Below are 18264 nucleotides of genomic sequence, written 5' to 3' on the forward strand. Positions count from 1 at the left end.
AACCGTTGTTGAGATCCTAAACAAGGAAACTCCACATTTTTAGCCTGTCAGTGTCACCACCAGTGAGGTTTTGGTGTCACTGACCTTTAAAGGGGAAGTAGGAACCAGACACAGTGAGTGAAGCAGCAGCAGCTTGGGGCCTCTTAGACTGGTAAGTGCTAAAGTCTCCCTTGGAAATGCAGGATGAGCTTCTTGGATGCTTAGATGCTTTGGGGCCTGTCAGCCTGTAAGAGTATGAAGGTCTGAATGGGTGTGTTTAATGTCAGCTTCACATGTATACCATAGAATGCAAAGCTGAATTTTAAGCACTGGCACATTGTGGGGGTTAATTCTCATAGGAGATTGTGTTGAAGAGTTTTTAACCCACAGATCATTGTGCTTTTCTTAACCCTAAGCTTGGACAGGCATGCACTTAGATTATGCATAATGATCACTGGTTGTCTAGGAAAATGCTACCTCCAAAAAAGGTCACCTCAAACTCATTCCCTTTTCTGGTTCCTCCCTTTGGATTGTTTTATATTGCGTTACAGTGTGTGATTTTCGTATAATTTTGTTTGAATCTAGCAGTATTTAGTGCTTAATCAGGACACAGATGATTCAGATGAAGATATTAATTCAAATGTGGTTTAATGAAGTAAATCGATGATTATATTTTTGCTTTGCTGGTGACTTGTCTATGATAAAATGTTCTTTTTGCCATTTAGAGGAGGCTTAAGTATGTAAATAAGTCCCTCTGGGAGATACAACTTTTGATATTAGTACTGACTGTACTTGAGGGGCGCAAAATGACTCACTGTGCTAACACCACGGGAGCAGACTGAAGATTGTGGTTCATAGCTAGGTCTCAGCTCATAAATCCTGAATGACTGAAAATTCGGAGTTTGGTAACAGTCCCCATACTCATCTGACAAAACTATGATTGAGTTTTGGGAGAGGTCTTGTGGTAAGAGGCTGAGCTCTAGCTGCCAGGAGCCAGTAGTAGGAGAAGAACAGGGACCTGAAAAAACATTATTTTAGGTGCAGTACGGAGGAGGAGCTGTAGCTAAGGTTAAGTTCCTTAGCTAAGGTTAGATTCCTGTTTTAGAGAGAGGCTCTGTGACTTGGCTTATAACTTTGCTTCAGTGTTTCTAGGTGGAATTTCTGATATTAGGTGTCTGTTTAGAAGTTGCTCTTTCTTTTTTTCTTCACTTATATTTTAGAGATTCAGAGCAAAAGTAGATGATGCTCTGTTACCAACAGAGGTGATGCACCTTGTACTTTAATTATTAAAAAACCTCTTTAAGCATTTGCAATTCAATTTTTCATCTCAAGCTTTTACTTAAATTTGATAGGAGTGCTGTTCTTGATGAGATGCTTAAAAAAAAATTACCCCAAAGTGAGCTCGATAGACAGAGTCTTAAGATACAGAAAAGCCGTAAATAGAGTGAATTTAAATGTGCTTGAGGTTTTAGGGTTTTCTTCTCTCCACACAGATGTGCATGCAGTATAGGTTTTTGGTTTCTGGTTAGCTTTATGGAGTTGGACGTACTAAATGGGCCAGACTGCTGAGAGAGAATGGGAGCTGGGAAGTATATAATTAAGCTTGCAGACTTGTCTCATTAACTCTTCTGTCTCAGCTCTGAAGAGCTGTTTCTTGGTGTAAATTTGCATAAAACATATTTCCTGGTTGAGAAGTCTCTGAAAAGGCACACAGTCTGATGGTTAGGGCATTAGACCATGGCTTGAGAGATCTCAGCTCAAGCCACCACTCTTCTGTAGCAGCCTCTGTTAGACATGTTGCTTTTCTGTTTCTCAGGTTTTTGCTAAATGGCAGATAATACGCTTGCCGTACCTCACAGGAATGTTGGATGAATTAAATACAGTAGATGAGATGCTCAGATATGGCAGTGATGAGGGACATGTAGATTCAGAAATGATAGGTATCTGGTGAGCATAGTTCCTGTGGAAATAATAATAGTGGCTGTGCAGAAACACAAATTACATTACATAAGGGGAAAGAAGCAGATTTTCTGTGACTTCTGAAGTCATCTCTGCCAGCATAGTGACACAGCATTCACATGGTTAAAGTCTGGCTTTTCTGTCAAGGTACCACTGGAAGGTGAGCAGTGGAGTGGATTTGCACCTGGCCATGCCCACCTCCCTCCATTAGCGGGGAGCTTCTGGGTGTTGAAGACAAAATCTGTTCCACCCTTGATGTTCAGCTTTGCAGCCATCTGAGTTTTATGTTCTGGCTTTGAAGACTGAGTGCCTCTGATGCATTATTATTATGTATTATTTTCACCTAAAGCCTCAGTTGTGGTTGCCTTTCTGCTGACCTGGGAGCTGCATTCAGCTGCAGAGTTTCCAGACTGAATGGAAGTGGTGTGGCAAGGTTAACACACAGGAGGAAAGAAGCCAGGAGAAGTTTGATGAAGAAAACATGTCAGTAAGCAGGTCACTTTGGTGATCTGGAATTGCATGAAAGTTGCTTATACTTTTGTAATAACCAAATTAAATAACATTTGCTTGCAACTGCTGTTTGTCCTTGCTCCGGATGCTTCGTTGAGTGCTTGTCAGCGCTCCAGGTGAGGTGCTGCTTTCAGCGGAAGGTGCAGGTGGTGCTGGGGTGGCTGGTCGGGAGGCAGGTCTTGCCTTTGCGAGGGAAAGCTGGAGAGTGGTGCTCTATGAGCTGAGTGTACTTGGAAGATGGAGGTATAGTGGAGGGCATCATGGAGCATGTAAATATGTTCAAAACGAAGGGAAGATACTCTAGGACTGTTTTGAGAATCGTTACTGTGTTGTCTATATCATATATGAAATGTTGGGATAGTGGGAACACCCAGCGATGCCTGCTGTTTCTCAAGTACTAGGAGAACTTGATTAAATGCTGCTTTTGAAAAAAAGAGGGGGGAACATTTTTTTAAAGGTCTGCCATAGCTTGTATCTGAAGAATAACAATTTTCAGAAGATTTCTAGTGGGTCAGAATTTATACAACTCTCATGACTCTGGTAACCATGCAGCTTATGACAAGCTTACTTCTGTTCTCAGCACCCTCTGGAAGATACATATTTAACCCCATTTTGCAGATGGGAAACTGAGGCTCATGTTCACAAATCGTTTGCAGCATCTCTGTCAGAACAGAGACTTGAGCCCAGGCTTCTCAAGTACTAGGCTAGTGCCATGATTTCAGGAGGATGCTTTCTCTCCTGAGCGAAAACAAAGCAACTTGTTCAATCCTCCAAAAAACCCTGAGTTACTTTGCAGAGGGGGTTTGGTTACTTAACTACTGTAACCTCTTATATGCAGTGTAATCATAGTAGTTTGACCTCTACATGTTTTAAAAAAATGTGAAATGTATTGATAGTGATGTATTTTAGATTGTCAGATAAGTGTTAGCAGCCTGCTGATCTCAGGTTCTTAAATCTTGGCTTTTTTTCCCCATAACTGTTGTGGGAAAGAGGAAGACTGAAACATAGTTGTTCAGGAATTAAACTTCAAGGTATTTCTCTTGGAGTGCTTGAGTTGGCAGACAACTGTGGACATCTGCTAAGTTAAGTGATGTGTACGGAACTTTTTTCCTTGCTGGCATTTGGATGTAAGATGTTTCTCTAATTTGCTAGTGTAGCTGTAGCCGAGATAAGAAGCTGTGCTGGAGCTTTGAGGAGAGAGAGTGTTTTAAAGATATAAATTCCATCCTTCAAGTGGCATTCCTAGAGACTTGTCTGACAGGCAGAATTTATTTGTGAATGTTGAGACCTTCATCAGGAACAAACTACATGGCAAACTTTACTGTCCCAAGGAAAATTTGAAAAGACTAGTAGTAAGAGCTGCCCTTTGATCTCACTTTATCCAAATGAGACTTGAGAAATGAAGGCATCTGACTTAGGATTTAAGGAGACTGTCAGAGTCTGATGGGCTTTGGTAGTTCCAACTTGGACCTGCGCTGATTGTTTCCGGCTCTCTGAAGCTGGTTTTTAATCTTAGGGGAAAGTTCAGGGAACAGTAACTGATTAATAAAATTGCTTCTCGTGCAAATAGAAACCTCAGCTAAAGGCAGAAAAAGTGCAATACTGAGTGGGACCAGTTTTGCTTGTTTATAACAGCCTTTATCTATGTGGGGAAAATGTAGCAACCTTTAAAACAGCGTTTGGCAGGCAGCTTTTAGGGGCTGCATTTGCTCTTGAGGCCGAAAACAGCTGAAGGTGCCCATCTGCTCTGTGTAGCCTGGACTGGTTCAATACATGGTATTGATTCACCTAAACCCAGTTGAGAACCCTGGATCGGGTTGGTATCAGCAGAAAATTGAATGGTTTGGGCTATGGAACAGAGGCGATGGATGTGTTTTGAAAGATAACCAGAGGAGAGGGAACAAGTAAGAGTCCAAACTGTTAGTTTATATATATCCTAGGGTTTAGCACTTGGCTCCGTCCTCAGCTTTAATCCCAGGTCTCCCTCCATCGGTAAGAGCACTGTGCCATCAGCTGCCCCTTTGGGAGCTGCTTCAGGTGGCGGGGCTCCCATCTTTCCTGGGGAAGCTGTGCCGCTGGCTGGGGCGTGATCCTGTTGGAGAGCTGGTTTGCAGCCGTGTGCGGGAAGGAGGAGTGAGCCTCTGTAGCGACGGGGAGGTGGGCACACAGGAGAGTGCGAGGTGGGGCCGTGTCCTGCTTTGGTACATGCCCCGTGGACCCTGCTGTGCTTTCTCTGAGGGCTGCTCCGTGCCAAACGCAGGAGCTGCCCTTGAACCCATGCCTCCCACCCTTCCCAAGGGAACGGTTTAATACGCAGGACGCAAATGCACCCAAGTCTTTTATACAATTTTCTCCTTGGCTGCATGAGGGGCCTGCGGTGCCGTAGGTCTGTCAGGAAGGTACATCTAGCGAGGGAGAGGGCAGGTAGGGAACTGCTGGGGGGGTATCCAGCTTCCCTCTTATCTGCAAGGCAGCATGTCCTCAAAAGTGTCTGCAAGGACATGGCTGCTGCTCTTCTGGCTGAGCAAAATCCCCTGTCTCCCTCCCAACCTGAATAGCAATTTATCCTGTCTTGAAAAGAAAGCAGATGCAAATGTAGATCAGGTACTTTCAGCAGTTTAAGAGCTCTTTGAGGTTGGGAAGAAGAAATCTGATTAGGGTTACAGCTGTTTCATTTCCTGACAGATGCACAGAGTGTTATGTGCTGGCGTACTGCGGATGTACACACACACATCAGCCTCGTTTTGTATCAGTGGCATAACCACACAGCAGCCGGCTATGTACTGAACTCCTTGTCCTGGACACCCTGCCAAAATATGCTTTATGCAGAATTTTCTGTGAACCAGGTTGTAGTGTATGTGTGCATATAAATTTGTGTGTGTTTTCTTTGGTTGTCAGGGCCTTTGTTGATTTTTTTTTGTTGCTGGAGTGGGGCAGTATGCTGTAAACAAGTGTGGCTAATTATAAAGCACTTATATAAAAAATGATTTGCATTTGTACAAATGGTACTAGTAAAAGTACCCGTGTAAGAGTACCACAAGTACCCAAATAAGCCCAGCTCTGAATAGAGAATTCTTTTCTTTCTTGCAACCGCAGCTAAAAAGCTGTTTATAACTAAATGCTGAGATGGTGTAATTTTCTTTTCTAGGAACTTGGGATAAGGATTCCTAGACCACTGGGACACGGACCAAGCAGATTCATCCCTGAGAAGGAGGTGTGGTAGTGTTTTCAAGTACACAGTGAACTTTATGCTTTTAAGGAACACCCTTTTAGCAGTAACCCACATTTGGTTTCAGGACAGCTGCTGAGCTGCAAAACGTTTTCAGTTGTGATCACATTCAGTCCTGGTGACACTTTGGCCACAGTTCTAGTGTACAGAAGCAGTGGGAGCCCTGGGGAGCTTTGGAATAGTTGTGACCCCTCCTGCACTGCTATCTAGCATAAGGGAAACTCAATACTGTTTTCTGTAAGAGTGTTTCCTTCTGAACATCCAGATGTAATTTCCCATTGGTCCAGAAGGCACCTGCCCCCTGGTCTGGGGTTGCTTTTTCTTGAGCTGCCACAACCATTCTGAATAATCTGAGAAGCTTCAAAGTGCAGTGGCTGAGCATTTCTGGTGCTTCTCTCCTGATCATCTGGTAAGAGAATTTGGAGCAGAGGAAAAGCTGGTAATATGCCTGTGGTTTTCTAGGAATTTTAGAGCCTTAACTTCAATTTCCTTTTATTTCTCCCTCTTGTCATCTTTGCAAGCTTTTTGCTTTTTTTCCCTCTTTTCTCCTCAATTAAAATAATTATTCAATTACCTTGTCGTTGTTGTAATAAACTTTAAGTTAGATCAGTTGGGGGCATTAAAGAAAGTGAAGGTGAGACAGTTAAAAACGAGAAGTCAGTGGTGCACAACAGAAAGTGTAAAGGCAAAAATCTCCTCTTGCTGTTACAACCACTTGTGCTCTCCTAAATGAGAGGTATTAAAGGGACTTTATGTACCTTGCCTTATGTGCACTGATGTAATGCCATTAATAGATTTATAATATTATTCCATTCCTCCGGGTGCTGTGGTAATATATTTATTTATTATTGTATTGGTACTACTTAGACAATATTGCTAATTGCTCTTTCTGTTCAATCAGACAGTTCAAGTGGGAAACGAAGACGCCATGATGCACACGCTGTTTGCAGATTCTTTTGCTACGCTGGGCCGTTTGGACAATGTTACCTTGGTGATGGTTTTCCACCCACAGTACCTTGAAAGCTTTCTAAAAACTCAGCACTATCTACTGCAAATGGATGGTCCACTCCCACTTCATTACCGACACTACATCGGGATAATGGTATGCTGGAACACACAGCAGCAAGCAGAAACAGCCACTTTGGCAACAAGCTCTGGCCTTCTTTCGTAGCAGTTATTACTGTGTTTTGCAATTTCTAGTTGGAAGGGCATTTTATCAGGAGCTAAGGGGAAAAGCAGAGCAGGTTTGCTTTTGTCTGGTTTACAAATTGTTTCATAAGCCCAGTACTTTATGTTCATAGTTTCAGTAGGGCTGTCAGAAAGAGGGGGAAAAAAATTTGTTATAAAAATAAGACAATTGTTTATTTTTGGTTTCCTTAGTATCTCAGAAACTGTTTTTCAGAAAAGCTTGTTTGTGTATGAGTCCTGTCAAATACACCTCCCTCTAACTCAACACCATCATCCATTTCTGAATCTCTAAATTCTAAGCAAGTTTTCTGCCAGAAGTGGGTCATTTCATAATTTACAATCTGCCAGTACAATGATCTTCCCCTGCTGAAGTTGAATTAAAGTTTTGGGCTGTGTCTTAATTTGATGGGGAAAGTATTACTGTTTGAATAAATTATACTGGGTCTGTTCGTTGCTGAAAAGTTGCCCTTAGTCTCTCTCACTGTATGCATTCTAAAACCTGCTTTTGTTTTAGCTGATAAAGATTCACCTACAGGCAGCCTTGCCTCTTCCCTGCTGGGAGTACGGTGGAGTATGGCATATGTGCTTCAGACATATAATAAATCTATGCCTGTACTTTTTTCTGGATATAGGCATGTTGCACCTGTAGCCAGCATAGTTATAATATATACAAACAAGGATTATTTATGTTGTGAGAACAATAATCAAAACAGGTTGATGTGTTAATCCCAATTTTTTTTTTTTACTTTAGCAGCCTTTGATCACTGCAAGGCTTATTCTTGAATATGTAGAGGAAATGATGACTTACAGTATTTGTCATAAAGCACTAACTTACTGTAATTGTTTTCTGTATCACAATTGTGTTTTCCTCTGTAGGCTGCAGCACGACACCAGTGCTCTTACCTTGTTAACCTCCATGTGAATGACTTCCTGCATGTTGGTGGAGATCCTAAGTGGTTGAATGGTCTCGAAAATGCACCTCAAAAACTGCAAAATTTGGGGGAACTGAACAAAATGTTGGCTCACCGACCATGGCTTATCACCAAGGAACATATTGAGGTAAATCTTCCATGGAGTAATGTGACTGTACCCTTATTTTTCAGTAAATGCAATCACAGATCCTTAGGGTTAAGAGCAGGACAGGACAAGAGATGTTCTGTGTCACTGACTTGCATTTCACTGTTATATCACTGTGATACTGCATGATAGAAAATCACTTGTGCCTTTATAAAACTAACATGAGCATAACTGGTCTCAAGTGACTAACAAATTGAATTTACAACACACTGACATTTCAGAGTTGTCATATCAGAATTCTGTTGTTGCGATGAGGATGTGCTCAGATGTGCATCTCCCTAAGTTGCGTGCTTTCAGTAGCCAGAACCCCCTGAGCATTTCTGAGATGCTGCCAGAGGTTAGGCAGAACACCAGTCACCACATTTTTGTTTCAATAGCTGCTGATTCAGATGCTTAGTTTTCAGAACAGCCCAGGGGAGCGGTGGTGGCACAAGCCAGCCAGGACTGCAGCACCAACAAGCCACCAAGCGGCTGCTTCTGCTGCCCCCTCCTCCGAGGGCTGCCTGGATAAGCCAGCTCCCAGGGTGCGTGCAGCATGTGTGCAGCCCCAACGGCAGCTCTCACGGCGGGGGCATGCCTGCCCCGGGCCTGGCCGTGGTGACTGGAGCAACTCCTCCTCCTCTGCTCTTCTCTTTACCCTTAGCAAGGAGGAAGTGGGTGCTGGGACTCTCTCTGTGCTGTCTGCCAGGTGGAGAGTTGGCACCAGGTCTTGCTGGGAGGCCGGAGGCTGGGCTGCAGGGGAGGGCGCGTGCTCTGCCTGAAGGCCCCGATCCTCCCACACTTTCCTTCCTGAAGGGGAAGTTGGGGTTTGAAGTTTCTTGTCAAATGTAGAGCATTCCACCCACGGGGACGAGATGGAGGGAGCCCGGCCCCGATGCCAGATTTTCACACAGCCAATTGCAAGCTGTTGCCAGGGTTTTCTGAGACTGTAAAGACCAGTTGAAGAAACATGCAACTGTTGTGGTTGCATCTTCATCAGAGGTGTGAAATTTCAGTGGCCTCAATACAAACCATATGGTGCAAAATAGAAACCCTGGCTGATTCAATAGCTGAGCGCCAGAGAGGGGAGAGAAGTCGTCTCCTGTGTGGCTTAACCACATGAGTCTGCGGGTGGCAGGTCACCTGCTAACAGGACACTGAGCACACTAATGGCAGCAGAGAGTTAGGAAGCAGTTGCAGACATCAGCAACATAATTTTATCAGGTGAAGAAATGCATTGATAAACTGCATTAAGGTGGGATCATTTGAATGACTTTTTAAAATTAATACTTTTGTCTTGCATTATTTTCAAAGCAACTTTTGAAGACTGAAGAGAACAGCTGGTCCCTGGCAGAGCTGATCCACGCAGTCGTTCTCCTTACACACTACCACTCCCTTGCTTCCTTCACCTTTGGTTGTGGGATCAGCCCGGAGATTGACTGTGAAGGGGGTCACACCTTCAGGCCCCCTTCCGTCAGTAACTATTGCATATGTGATATTACAAATGGCTACCATGGGGTGGATGAAATTCATGCCAGCCCAACTGGAAGTATTCCAGTAAGTATCTGTCTGAACAAACAGTGTCTTTCAATAGTAGCAGATTTCTTTGTAAACTTAATACACAGAGGGTGTCTGTCTCTTTTTGTTCAGTGAGAGTGGGATTGATTACACTAATCCAGATGAGGGCTAACCAGTTGAAAAGATATGTTTAGGAGAAGCTGAAATGACACTGGTAAACTGGGGGAGGTTACTGAAGGGAGAGACAAAGATACAGTCTCTCAGTTGTCTTTTTTTTTGGTCTCAATGACTCCTGGCCTCAGCTAGTTCATGATACATGTCCTGAGCATCAGGGGCCAGGAATGCTTTTTTTCCATGGGTGCAGTGGAAAGTTGGCTCTTCCTTTGATTCCAGTCTTTGACTTTGTTGCCTTCAGGTGTTTGTGATACATCACACAACACACAATAGATCATTCACAATTTTCTGACTCTTGTCTCTAAAACAGTATTTCCTGCCTGCAGCACTTAGGCTCACTGATCTGTACTTGCTTCCACTTAGTGAGAAGCATGATGCAAACTAAGTGTTGGTTTAAGAACAGTGATAACAGGCTATTTTCAATGCAGGTTTCTTGCCTGTGAGACTTTACTGCAACGGTGTGGGTGGCATTTAAACTTTGGTGGAGCTTGCTGGTTCTCTGAAGTAGCAAACTGTCTGCAAAAAAGCAGAGAGGAAAAAGGCAGAACTGTGTAACTTGAAGATAACTTTATTTTGTTTTGTGCTGATGGATTTTTACAAGACCAGATATTGAATTAATAGTGTGCTGTGGTGTTAAAACAGCTCTTGTGAAATAAGATTATCTTGCACTAGCTTTCCTTTGAGGCTTCATTAAATCTGCGTTTACAATCACTCTTCCTTTTTCCTTCAATATATTTCTTTGTGAGCAGAGAAGTGCAAAAATACAGTTGGGTAGTAAATTGCGGTTACTTCCTCTAACAGAATTTCTGTTATAGCTCTTGTTTTTCAGTTGTTAAACATTTAGATTAAGTAAGAGAAATTAATTTTAGCGTGAGAACCACTTGTTCCATAAAATTCTGATTCTTAAAATATGCTAATACCAGGGATCTAACTGAGAAAAGATGATGACAAAATGTGAAATGTTGGGTCAGTACAGATTTCTTTCAAGAACTGTCTTCCTCAAAAAATCAGTATTTATAGATGTAAATGAAGGACAGAGCTTGCGTTTAGATTTTCTGGCTTGACGATTTCTGCCATCGTTGTCGGTTCTTGTTACACAGAAGTGAAACGTTTTTCTCTCCTTTTCAAGTCTACAGAGTCTGTCTGTGAAGTTGAAGCTCTTATGGAGAAAATGAAGCAACTACAGGAGTGCAGAGATGAAGAGGAAGCCAGCCAAGAAGAGATGGCTACACGTTTTGAAAGAGAGAAGAGAGAAAGCATGTTCGTGTGTTCTTCAGGTAGAACAGATGTAGTGTGTGTATGTATATAGATAGATAGATAGATATTTATTTAGACTTCTCCAAATCACTTGAAGAAATACTTACTCCTGCAAAAGGAAAACTGTTGTTATTAGATGTCTCAAAAACATTACTATTTCTTTGAAGGGATCAAGATTAGGGGTGCCTTGTTTTCTTCCAGGAACGCTTCAAAGCAAAGTAGTGCCAAGATTTGTGGCTTCTCTCAAACACACTGTAACATTCACTGAACAATACTATGTTTAATAGAAATTTCCAACAGAAGTGGAATTTCTCTCTTGGAAGATTTAAAAGTTCCACAAGAGATTTAAACATGTCACAAGACATTGTAAAAAGTCCTTAACACACTTAGCTATTTAAGTGCATGAAACATTACTTTTCAGGTGACTGTGAGATAATCTGTTACAAGCTTAGGGTTGTTGTGCGTGCTTCAACAGAGTTTCCTCTAAAATAAACTTGGCATAGAAGTCTTAGAAGCCTTTTTTTTTTTTTTTTAAAAAAAAAAAAAGCAGATTTTCCCTTGATATCTTTACAGACCCCTTGAGTTAGGAGCAAAGTGTCCCCTAGACTTAGGAGACAGAATGAAGACTGGTACATGAAAGAAGAGAGAAAAAGATTTTTGTCTATAAGAAAGAATCGGAGTGTTTTTTATGGTATTGCCTCTAAAAACCATAGTTGCAGTCACACTGAGCTGTACCAAAGAATTTTAATACGGATAGTCCAGTGAAACTGTCTTTATTTTAAAAGCACAGAGACTCGCATTCCTCTGTAAGAGTTCCACTGCCACGCTTCTAGTTTGTTCTTACTGTAATTGTGTCAAATTCTGTTTGAAATTAACAGAAGATGAAGAATCAGCACCAACAAGAGATGTGTCTCGTCACTTTGAGGATACCAGCTATGGTTACAAAGACTTCTCCAGACATGGAATGCATGTGCCCACCTTTCGTGTTCAGGTAAGAAGGATAGGGGCTGGTATCAGGAGGCTTAGTGTGCAATCTGTTTCTTGGGCCAAATACCAAACCTGGAAATTGCTGTGCTGTAACTTACTGCCCCATGGAGGAGAAGGCTTAAAGCAAGCGAATGAGCTACCCCCACCTCCCCCCGTATTATCTGCCCTGAGATAAATTACGTTAAAGCACTAGGTCTTTGCAAGTTCATTTCTGAAATGCTCCGTTCTGCATTTTTACTTGTTCTAAGGATTATTCCTGGGAAGACCATGGCTATTCCTTGGTTAATCGGCTTTACCCTGATGTGGGACAACTACTTGATGAGAAGTTTCATATTGCTTATAATCTGACTTACAACACAATGGCCATGCACAAAGATGTGGATACCTCAATGCTAAGACGAGCTATTTGGAACTATATTCATTGTATGTTTGGAATAAGGTCAGTTTTACTGCTTTTGTTCTATATACATCAGACTTGTTAGCATTGGCCCCCCTTTTTTTTTTTTAATTGAAGCAAAGCTATTTATTGAGTAAACATGCATGTATTTTTAAATATTTTTGTTTATGGGGAAGGGCCAGTAGGGGTGCAAATTATACAATAACTTATTTTGACTTGGGACCTTACAAACAATGCAAGTGAAATAACTGGTTCTTGAAAATCAAAGTGTTTTTCTTTCAATTCTGAACAGATATGATGATTACGACTATGGTGAAATTAATCAGTTGTTGGACCGCAGCTTTAAAGTTTATATCAAGACTGTGGTTTGCACTCCTGAAAAGACCACAAAAAGAATGTATGATAGCTTCTGGAGGCAGTTTGAACACTCTGAGAAGGTACAGTTTGCATATGTCCTGGGGAACATGGGCAGTAGATCTGTTTGCCACGCTAACAGCCACAGCTACCCAGCTAGCATTTAAGCTTTAGCTGATGTTACCAGGATTCTGCTTGCATTCAGTAAATTCATTAGGAAGTGTAGTACTTCCCAGGATGAAATAATTTTTCTTTTCCTACTGCATGTTTGCTAGCTAACAGCTGACGTGGACTGTGCAAGCTCTGACGGGTGTGGGGAGGTCAGACATGTCAGTGGTACAGCCTCACCTCGACTGCAGCTTTCTCCTCTGCTGTTGGTTGGTGCTGCCTGTGTCCCAGCAAGGCAGGGAAGCGATGTGAGATCCATCCCTTGGCCTCAGACCCAGAGTAGCTTCCTTGCTGGCCCACGGTCTTTACAGTCCTACAGTCATTTTTAGCACGAACGGCCCCAAAGCTGTTACTTTGTGTTAAAGACTAAGATCCTGCTGCTGGGTTATAGTCTGAATTGCACCTCACAGTAATACTTCTCACTGTTAACTCTCAGATGTCTGCCCCATCAAGTTCACATCATCCAATTTTTCTTAAAATATTTCTAGGCCCCACTTAAAATGAATGCTGATGCAGTGCCGAAACATAAATGTGCTTTAATCAGCATTCATATTGTCAGAGGCTCTATTTCTTGCTAAACTCCTTTGAAAATAGTTTAGAGATACCCCATTAGAATAGGGGTTCTATAACTACAAGGATTTAAGGTTGTTCAAGTAAAATACTACATATGTTTGTTTTGGTTAGCCTAACTCATAGAGACAAGCTTTTCAAGCACATAAACCCTTTCTTAAAGCCCAAACCTTTGCATCCCCATAGCCATCAAAATCCAAGGATTGTACATGTACGTATCACTGAATGCCATCACAACTCACCCTCAGGCGAGTCATGTGAATGAAACCACACAGAGCGGTTATATGGCAGAACATGCTCACAGCCAGCCTGCTCTCTGTGAGAGAATACTTTTCACCCCTTTCCTCACCTGGTTTCTGATCTCATCCTCAAACAAATACTGTAAAGACATTGAGGAGATGAGCTGGGGAATGAAAATTCTCACCTCCAATAGCTATAGAACACCTCTGTCTCAATAAAGATAATAATTTTATGGCATGTTACAATTTTTTTTGTGCTTCACCTCAGCTAACCACTCCATTTTGTTCAGGTGATAATTACCTGTGTGTTTCTCTTTCTGTCTCACAGGGGCAAACAACCTTATCTCCATTTCCTTTGCTAACAACCCCTTCTGCTCCACAGGTACCAATCACCCTTTTGCCTTTAATTTATTAACTTAAGCTAAATTTGAGCAGCTATTTTCAAGCTGCTCATAGTCTGCTCCTGAAGAAGGGCTTGTGTCCTTGTAAGCTTGTCTGTTTTTTCTGGCTAAGCCAGTTGGTCTACTAAAGGATGACTACCTCTGCCTCTGAACCTGGCCCTGCTTACGTGTACCTGGGATCTGCTGCAGCCCCGTGCTGCCGTACTCCAGCCAGCCCTTGTTCAGTCTTTCCTTCCTCAGCAAGTGTTACACGTAGAACTCGTTATCTGGGTAGCTGAAACACAAAGGGCTCCCCCCAACTATTGCAAACACCAAGACAAAAACCGCAGCCCCACAGACTTCCTTTCACTGGAGTACGTTACTGTGAGCACACCGTTAAAGCATAACTTCTTGTCTTTCCCGAAGGTCCATGTAAATTTGCTTCTGGTAGAAGCTCGGATGCAAGCCGAACTACTTTATGCTCTGAGAGCTATTACTCGCTATATGACCTGATGTCTCCAGCTGCCTGTCGACGTTGGAATGTTCTGCAGCTGCAGTATGGCAGAGGAAGATACGAAGCCTCAGGACCAACGGTAGCTATAAGTTAAGATGCCCATTGTGCCATAACTCCTTTAGTTTCAGCTATTTCCGTGTTTGGAATATCACTGCTGCCACTTGGCAGTGAACGCTTGGCAGTTGACAGGGTTGTGCAGAAGTGCTGCCTGCTCATGGTATTTTGGTTTTAGACAGCACGGGACACTCTATGAACTTGTGGCAATATAGCAAATGATAGATATCTAGATCTTGTGTTAAGGCAAATACTATGGGAGTTGGAGCGTGAAAAGAAGTGGGACTTGATGACATTTGCTTTCCCTACGAGAATAATTTTAGAAAATCTTGATGCTGCTATTTGTGCTGGTGGAGTGAACAGACCCAGGCTGTTCCAGTTAAGCTAAAAGTGAAAGTGAGCACTGCTATTGTCTGAGCCTTTATTGTGTGTGGTTTCAAAAAAGCCTTGTTATTTAGATTTCTTTTCTAATCAGACCTAAACCTCTTCTGTCCACACTGATAATAATTTGAAAGATAGCAGTCAATCTTTTCAAATAGTTTAGCCTTAAAATGCTACAGGACATTTGTTCAGCATTATTTGGTGAGCTCCAAAGTGCAATGGTCTTCCTATGGAAAGAAGAGGACTTGAGTCCTCAGGGCTTTTTAGAGATCTAACTACGTGAAGTGTCGAGTAGCTTCTTGTCCTGTTTTTCAAGGATGAACCGATACCTGTTCAGGAGCGAGGACAAGGTGTGGGAATGTTGTTCCAGACTGCCAAACAGTTCTACTGTATTACATGCCCAATGCTGGTCTTACTGATTTTTGCAGTTGCTTAAATAACTAGGCAAAAAACCATCTATTTTTAGTAAATCAAAACATGATTAAAATGCTGACATTTAATATACAGTGGTTTTGGAGAACACATGAATACTTTTGTATGAGTGTGAATCGCTTTTTAAATTTGTCAGTATTATTGGTATTTTTTAAATAAAGGTAACAACTTTTTCTCTTGGCTTTTTTGTGTGGTTTAACTTTATGCTTCTGTTCTTACTGGTTTACTTACTGGTTAAAGACCATTTTTAAATGTTTGAAATGTTAACTGAGCAAATGTACTTGAAATTATAAACTACGACTTTTCCAACTGAGTCTAAAATGATGAGAGAAAATGAAGTTTAAAAAATAGATTTAGATCTTCACTAAAACAATAGTAGGAACATCTCATATACTCTTGATGTTTTAATCTGTCCCATAGTCCTCCATCCTCTCTTTAGGTATACTCTGTGGTGTAGGGTTTTCTCTTTCCTCACAGGTAGTGGGTGTGATATGAGTGGAGATTCCAACATATAACGACTTATTTTCAATAACTAGATCTAAATGTTATTTTGAGAGTTAAACTGATTTTAAAATCCTTCAGTAGTGAATTTAGTTCCAGATTAGGCTGCTCATTTTCATAGGCTAGTGCCAAAAGGATATCTGGCATGAGAAGGATGGTCAGGTCTGTGCCGTCAGACTGAGGAATGAACGGCAACAGGCGTTGGGAGGGCGATTTGCTACAAGCAAGTGACAAAGTCTATTGGACACACTCCTACAGCTGGCTGTAATGGGGGTTATAGTGCACTCAGGTGCAGAAACTCTCACCTGCTCACGGGAAGGAAGAAGACTTAGTTGCAAGGCAAGAAAGAAATTGATTTTCCCAAGCCCACAGGTAGAATTAAATTAAGATTTCTGTACCCTGGCCTGGTTCTCAGAATGTTCTGTAATAAGAGAAACCAGTCTGAGCTGTTTTAACCTTACAGTCGAAGAAGCTGAAATATCTAAAAAGAGCTAGGGGAGAAAGATTAATAAACTGTCAAAAAATGTGACTAACAGGAAGCATCTGTTATTTCCTCTTCACTAAAAATACAGGATTTTTAATGTTCCAAAAACAAAGCAAAAAACTTTCCTGTCTAAGGGCATATCATAAAGCTAAACTAAAGCTAAGGACACTGAAAAAGTGTCTTCCCTGTCTGTAAGTGGAGGTTTTGCAGCACCTGATTCTCCTGCTGCTGCTTTCTGGGGGGTCAAAGGGGGTCAAAGACATGAAATTTTCCCAAGAAACCTCAACTGTCTGTTTCCATCCTGGGCCTGCAGGTACCTTCTTCCTTTTCAAGCAGTAAATACCGCAGCGTATGTATGTCCAAGTGGCTTCCTACTAACGTGCAGACACTCCCAACAACACACAAAGCTGCTTACCTGGGAGAAAGGGCCTGAAAATGTTTGGGAGTTTTCCATTAAAAATGCCAAGGCAGGTGTGGTCCTCAGTAGAAGAGAACAAGCAAGGCTGTTAAGTGCAGTGGCAACCAAAGACGTTGGTGGGGTTAGTCTTTAAAAACAAGAAAATGGTGAAGTCGTCAGATGCTCCATGAAAGTGGAAAGTGGCAATGGCTGCACAGAGCAGCAGCTGTGTATGACGCCAGGGCACAAGGAACAAGCCTCTGTCAGGGGCAGGGGCCGGCTGCCCTCCTCTGCTGCAGGCTGAGCCCTGACGGCTCCTGAGCCTGTGGCTGCAGAGCACACCAGGGCATGCGTGCGCAGCAGCACTGCCTCATGTACCTCAGCTGTGCTGGCACCACACCCCAAAAGAACGTGTGGGGGGTTGTTGGATCCTGTGCAAAAGGCCAGGCAATGCATGGAAGGCGATGGTGTGTGCCAGCACGAGTGAAGGGAACGAAATGGCTGGCTGCTCCATGGGCCCAGGTGGGACACTAAGAAAAAAAAAAAACCCAACAAAAACAAAAAAAACCCAAACAACCACACAGGATTTTCTTTTGAGTCTCTGCTTAGAGGAGTGTGGCAGAGCTATCTGCCCCATGAGCCACAATGAACAGCACTCCCCAGCAGCCCTTGCCTTTCCATCTTTGTAGGTTCAGTGCAAACTTTGTGCATGTGCATCAAACATTGAGGCCAGTGATGAAAAAAAACATGGGCTACAAGAAGGGTCTTCGGCACACTGGGAAGATTAAAACTAAGCAAGGAACAAGCCAGGAGCAGTCAGAAGGAATGTGAAGGATGCAGAGCATATTCTTGCCTCATGGATAGAGACATGAGCCCAGGGAAAGACAGCTGGCCAAGATGGCCTGAAAAGTACAGGCACAAAGGCACCTCCTGGGATTGTGAGAACAACTGAAAGAAGAACACATCAGACTAGCTAAAATATTCTCTTACATCAGGGATATATGGGTGTTTGTTTTGCCTTAAGATGTGAAGTCCAAATTCAGAAAAGTCTCTTTCCAGCACAGCTGGACCTGTATCCCGCAAGCACCAAGGCAGGAGTGGGGATACCCTGGCCCCACAGCATCAGGTAAGGAAAAGGGGATCTCTAAAGGAAAGGGGAGCAGTTTTCCCCTGACCATTGACAGCATTCCTCTGAAGAGGTCCAGGTACTCAGTGGTAATGTAACTTTTAAAAATTAGAAGTTCAGCAAATAGTTTTATTTCATTTTCGCAGCTAAGCAACTATGCAATTAATAGACAAATCACAGCTGCTTGATCAGCTTAAATATATTGTAAAAAGTAATAACAAATGCAAAAATTTCATACAAGCTTCTCAAAAGATATTATCTAGTATATAAATACCAGGCTTTACTAACTTTTTAAAAATTGAATTTTAAAATTCAATTAGTCATGCTCTCCAACATGCTTACCAATGGCAATGTACAGGTATATTAGAAATATAAAGCTGTACAATCTACACCACAAAAAAAAAAAGACA

General features: G+C 42.3%; 1 protein-coding gene across 1 annotated transcript; it reads left to right on the forward strand.

Annotated features, from left to right (window-relative positions):
• The first annotated feature begins 5600 nt into the window (after positions 1-5600).
• On the forward strand, positions 5601-15518 carry SESN1 (sestrin 1). The gene is made up of 9 exons (XM_010083945.1): positions 5601-5662; positions 6579-6779; positions 7742-7924; positions 9236-9478; positions 10743-10890; positions 11749-11861; positions 12106-12296; positions 12547-12691; positions 14392-15518. The coding sequence occupies exons 2-9, from the start codon at positions 6606-6608 to the stop codon at positions 14476-14478; spliced, it is 1284 nt and encodes a 427-aa protein (XP_010082247.1). The 5' UTR covers positions 5601-5662; positions 6579-6605; the 3' UTR covers positions 14479-15518.
• The last annotated feature ends 2746 nt before the right edge of the window (positions 15519-18264 follow it).

The sequence above is a fragment of the Pterocles gutturalis genome, unplaced genomic scaffold (assembly GCF_000699245.1).
Source record: "Pterocles gutturalis isolate BGI_N339 unplaced genomic scaffold, ASM69924v1 scaffold17840, whole genome shotgun sequence".
Classification (NCBI taxonomy): Eukaryota; Metazoa; Chordata; class Aves; order Pterocliformes; family Pteroclidae; genus Pterocles; species Pterocles gutturalis.

Bases quoted from the DNA above. Each gene is read 5' to 3' on its own strand.
- SESN1 (XM_010083945.1), top strand. From the start codon at position 6,606: ATGATGCACACGCTGTTTGCAGATTCTTTTGCTACGCTGGGCCGTTTG. The intron at 9,479-10,742 runs GTAAGTATCTGT...CTCCTTTTCAAG, and splicing joins GCCCAACTGGAAGTATTCCA to TCTACAGAGTCTGTCTGTGA. The intron at 10,891-11,748 runs GTAGAACAGATG...TGAAATTAACAG, and splicing joins CATGTTCGTGTGTTCTTCAG to AAGATGAAGAATCAGCACCA.